The following is a 5,038-nucleotide window of genomic DNA, read 5'->3' as shown; positions in this document are numbered from 1 at the left end:
AGTTTGTAATTATTGAAGTAATTAAGGTGTATATGTAAATAAAATAAATATAAGAAGGGTAATAGGTAAAAAATATATTTCTGAGTGCATTATATATAAATACAATACATAATTTATATGTATAGAGATAAAATAAAAGTGCAACAAGCATATAATGAAATAATATAGAGTAGATTAGTGAATAGGCAAATGAGAATGTGTTATTACACAAATATAAACATAACTTTACACGCATATGTATAGTAAATATGAATAAATAATTGTGGGCAAAAGACGTATTAAAAAATTTGAGTGAAATTAATATATAAAGTATTTAGTAACCTAAAACATATAAGGACTTAAGAGTATATAAATTTAATGCTAAAAATTTAGCATAATATATATTATATATAGGCACGCTTAGAAGTATATTAAGTTCAACAGTGTTTAATGGAGATAGAATCAAATACTAAACTAATACGGTAATAAGTAAGTAAATAAATGAATAAATAAATAAGTAAATATAAACTTGTTACACGTACATATTTGTAATATAGGAGAGACTAACACCCCTAAAATTAATATTGAATTGATCAAACGAAAAATGAAAAGATAAACAAAAATAACATTGTTTTATGAAGTAAGCAAAGGTAACGGAAATAGAAGAATCTAGAATAGAGGGAAGTGACGAGAGAGTGGTGAAGAGGAAAATAATTTAGGTGAAAATTATAAAATAAGGAGAGAGTACATAAGGCATAAAACGTGTCAGTATGTCAGAATTTATTAATAATTACTTTTAATGAGTTTAGTTTGGAAAGAAAAAATAAATTACAAGAGGGAGGAGAGAAGAAGAATAACGTAGGAGAAAAGCTATATATTATAAAGTGGAAGTTTGTCAATGAAAATAATATAGTTTAGTTACAGTTTATGGGATAAAATGCCATATTTACTATAGAACTATAGTTTGTTATTAATATAAATAAATAAATAAATAAGTAAAGAGGATAATAAACCTATTAACAAGGAGAATTAATTTCGGTTTATATGTAATGTTCAATATTTGGAAATAATTTTCGGTCAAGGGGAGGTAAGTGAAGGTAGTAGTGTATAAGAATTAAATTAGAATGAACTAGACGACATAAATAAGTAAATAAGATTGAGAAGGTTAATATTTATATGTATATATTTTAGCTCAATAAGTAAATTATTAAAATGGATAAGTAAATAACTATTAAATAATAATAAAGAAATAAATAAAAAAATAAAGAAATAATAAGTAAACCAAAAAGATAAAGTGGCTAGATAAGATTAATTTTAATTACTATACTGTGAGGTGGGTACATGGTATAATATGTATTTACATATATGTATATATAAATATATATATATATATATATATATATATATATATATATATATATATATATATATATGTATGTATTTATATAAATATGTGTGTGTGTGTGTGTAGTTATACGTATATACATATATATGTGTAATTATATGTATGTATGTATGCATGTATGTATGTATGTATGTATGTTTGTATGTATGTTTGTATGTATGTTTGTATGTATGTATGCATGCATGTATGTATGTATGCGTGCAGATTTGTATGATTTTTACAGTTCCAGTGATGGATTGGATCTGTAGTCATCGAATCAGCTTTCTCCTTTTTGGTATTAAGACCATGTGTTACATATCTCAGAGCCCCAATAATTACAGCTATAAACCTGAACTTGTAATCTGAGTAGAATAACTGCAGATTTCTCAATAGTTCAGCATCGGTATTCTCTTTTTCACTGATCTTCAGCTTTATTCTAACATCCGCTAACAACTGATTTCCACAACTGTACAGTTTCTCTTCTCTGTCTCAAATTATTATATCAGGTATTTACATTTTATTGAGGATTTCACTGGAACATTCCACAGGTACTCCTTTTCATTACGAGTGGCTATGGCTTCTTATTTCCTTGTCCTCGGGGTTATCCTTCCGACGGATTTCATTATATAGTGTCCTAGATACAACGTTATATCTCATCTGTAGATAATACCTTAATGACACGTTCGGACAGCTGCTTATGATGTGGCTGATAGCTTCGGTGTTAACTCCACAAAGTTTGCATCAGTTGTCTCATTTTACTGCTTTTCCTGCGTCTCTATCCCTTTTGTGCATCGGGTATTTGGTTGATATTTCTTGTTTCTCGATTGCAAACGCATACCCTTGGTGGTAGCAATCCTGTTGCTAGCGCATGATAGACAACTTTGATGATCATTGTTACTTTCATCTCGGAGCTTTCTACTAACGTATCCATGCACGGTCTTCTCCTCATGTATGCTCATACTTTCATGCGATGATATGTTGCGGTAGAGTCATGCAACTTCTATGAGCATGTATTTAAGGTAATCGGACAAGGATTTCTGCTCAAGGAGCTGATTTCCAAGTCTTATGGTGTTATCAGCCTCATTTATGCAAACTTTGTCAAGGGATGCACTTCGACGCTTGGTGGTTAAAAGATGTTGCCGAAGGGAAATGATACGACATTCAAAGGCAGTTAGGATTGATGTTAAGCCTCCGCCGCCTTGTTTTCGTTTTAGGTAAAGGTTGTCTACGTCACTGTTGATGTGAAAATTATGTGTGTCCGTTAGTATCTTCCGAACTTTCACATGAATGGCTCTGATCTCATCAAGCGTCCAATCAAGCAGCCCAAATGTTGGTATGAGTACTGGCACTGCAAACACATTGCAGGCCACTGTTTTATTGAATGCAGAGAGTTCCGTGTCCAAATTTTCTTTATTCGGCTGAAATATTCTTTAGTGGCACGTGTTTTGTTACAGGTGCCATTCTAAGATATGTTTTCATCCACCCCCAAGATACTTGTAACATTCCTCATCATATATAGGGGAAACAGTTAAGTCATTGATGGAGACGTTGCTAGTCTGGTTTACAGCTTTCCCCCTTTTCACAACCATTAACATTTCTCTTGACCAAATTCCAATCCCATATCCTTTGAGAATTTTGTAACCAGGTCGCGGCTCTTTTTCATCCCATGCATATTCTTTGCTTATAGTTTCAAGTCATTCACAAAGAAACAATGTGATTTTGATATTTCTGTTTCCTTGTGAACCAGTGAGATTACTTTCAGACTTCCTTAGCATCAACGACTAGAGGTTTGCAGAAAGTATAAACAACAGCACAGGGAGGCTGTCCCCTTAGAATATGCCTCAGGTCAGCTATGGCTTTTACTGGAACTTTAGCACGTTGAAGGGCTTCTAGCATCCATGAGTGGGGACCAGAGTAAAAAGCTAGGTTCCTTCCATGCTCCCGCAACTCTGACATTAAAGTTTTGTTTATCAACAATTGCTCGGCATATCCCCAAACTCCCTTCTTCCCAGCTGCTTGTTCTCCTGTGATAATGTTATTTCCTTCACAATGGTCTTGGAGGTAGAGGTTTAAACATGCCGTATATATTTTATTCATTAAGTTCTGGCATGCAATTCGCTGATAGTTTTTGTCATGTGAGTGGTTTTGCATATAGAGATCAGTTTTGCCTCTGCCAGAGTTAACCAGTGTCGTATACTACTGTTCCCTTTGAGAGCTTGCTGGTACAGGTTGATAAGATATGATCGGTAAAAGTTTTGTTTCTTGTATCAATATCCAGCAATCAAGTCTCTTCCGGATGTTTTTCCATCCTGGAGTTTCTGGATCACAGTTACAAGGGTATCACCATCAGCACTATCAATGCTGTATGTCTTCGTAGTAATACAGAGACAATAATTTCTTCAAAACTCTTCCATACACAGGGCATCTTGGTTAAACTCCTTCTCTTCAATCCAGATTTTCCTCCATGTATGTTCGCATGTATGTATGTATGTATGTATGTATAAAAAAGAAATTTTGTTTCGTGAATACTATAACGCATTTATATAATTGTTACATGCATGCATACATATTTATTACGATTTACACAACGAACGTTTATATAAGAACATATGTATAACGAATGAACGCAAAGGATTTATGTTTTAACATTATAATTTAATCTTTATTTTATTAGTTTGATATGATGTTGAATAATATCCCATACTACATGTAAAAGGTCCATACTACATGTAAAAGAAATGCTAACAAACAAATAAGTATACATATATAATTATGCATTGCAATTATTGCGCAACTCGAATCTGCGTCTTTACAGATGCATCCGGTCCATAGGCTTTTACAGGAACAAACTTGACCGTCACAGCATGAATCATGTGGAATATTACATGTCCATTTTTTGCACTTGACGCTTCTGTAAATAGAGAAAAGAGAACGCTACATAATTAGAAATTCTAGCAATCTAAAGACACCAGGTATATAGTAGCTATACTATAGCTTTATTATGTATATACGGTGCCTCTCAAATGCTATCGTTTCAATGAAATGATTCTATAGTTATTTGATTCTACCATTTATGTTAACATTGTAGTGCTTCCAATCCTGCTTTCTACCACTGTTACAGCAGAAGCGGGACTGTCAAAAGACGAACGAAAATCATTATAAAAAGCAATAAAATAACAATAAATCAACGTTAAAAACCGAAGGAAACAAACAACGAACCAGGTAATAGCAATTTATGGCCCCTGTAAATTTAGATAGGATAGCGAAAGAAAGCCAGTTCTCCATGAATGATCGGAGTACACGCGAATCAAATCATGTTAAGGAGGATTCTTTATATGTATTGTATGTGTATATATATATATATATATATATATATAGTTCAAAAAAACAATAACAAAAAAACGAAAAAACAACAAAGTGAGGACGTGATATGGATAGTATTATTGGACGCTCAGGAAAGGAAAGAGAGAGTGTATGACGTTAGGGACAAAATCCAAAATTACAGGTAAAAACTCAATTAAAATCAATTTATAAAAAATTAAAATTAAATTGAGCTTTATAGATAAAAATATATATAAAATATATAGTTTTAGGGAAAATAACCAAGTTGCAAGAACTCATCGATGAAAATCCACTATCACATATAGAAAAATTAATAATTAAAAGCACAATAAA

At 32.2% G+C, this 5,038-nt stretch overlaps 1 protein-coding gene and 1 long non-coding RNA gene across 2 annotated transcripts in view; one reads left to right on the top strand and one right to left on the bottom strand.

Moving 5' to 3' along the window:
* Positions 1 to 3,997: 3,997 nt before the first annotated feature.
* The window catches only part of LOC128250512 (uncharacterized), an 8,483-nt gene continuing 7,442 nt past the window's right edge, over positions 3,998 to 5,038 (bottom strand). The window contains exon 4 of the mRNA XM_052975673.1: positions 3,998 to 4,274. Coding sequence (XP_052831633.1) covers positions 4,067 to 4,274 — 208 coding nt within the window. The 3' untranslated portion in view covers positions 3,998 to 4,066. The remainder of the gene's footprint in view (positions 4,275 to 5,038) is intronic.
* The window catches only part of LOC128250519 (uncharacterized), a 9,994-nt gene continuing 9,144 nt past the window's right edge, over positions 4,189 to 5,038 (top strand). Inside the window, exon 1 of the long non-coding RNA XR_008266523.1 lies at positions 4,189 to 4,585. This is a non-coding gene — a long non-coding RNA (uncharacterized LOC128250519). The remainder of the gene's footprint in view (positions 4,586 to 5,038) is intronic.

The sequence above is a fragment of the Octopus bimaculoides genome, chromosome 22 (assembly GCF_001194135.2).
Source record: "Octopus bimaculoides isolate UCB-OBI-ISO-001 chromosome 22, ASM119413v2, whole genome shotgun sequence".
Taxonomy (NCBI): Eukaryota; Metazoa; Mollusca; class Cephalopoda; order Octopoda; family Octopodidae; genus Octopus; species Octopus bimaculoides.
Note: the sequence above shows the minus strand (reverse complement) of the source record. Positions and strands in the feature narration are given on the sequence as shown.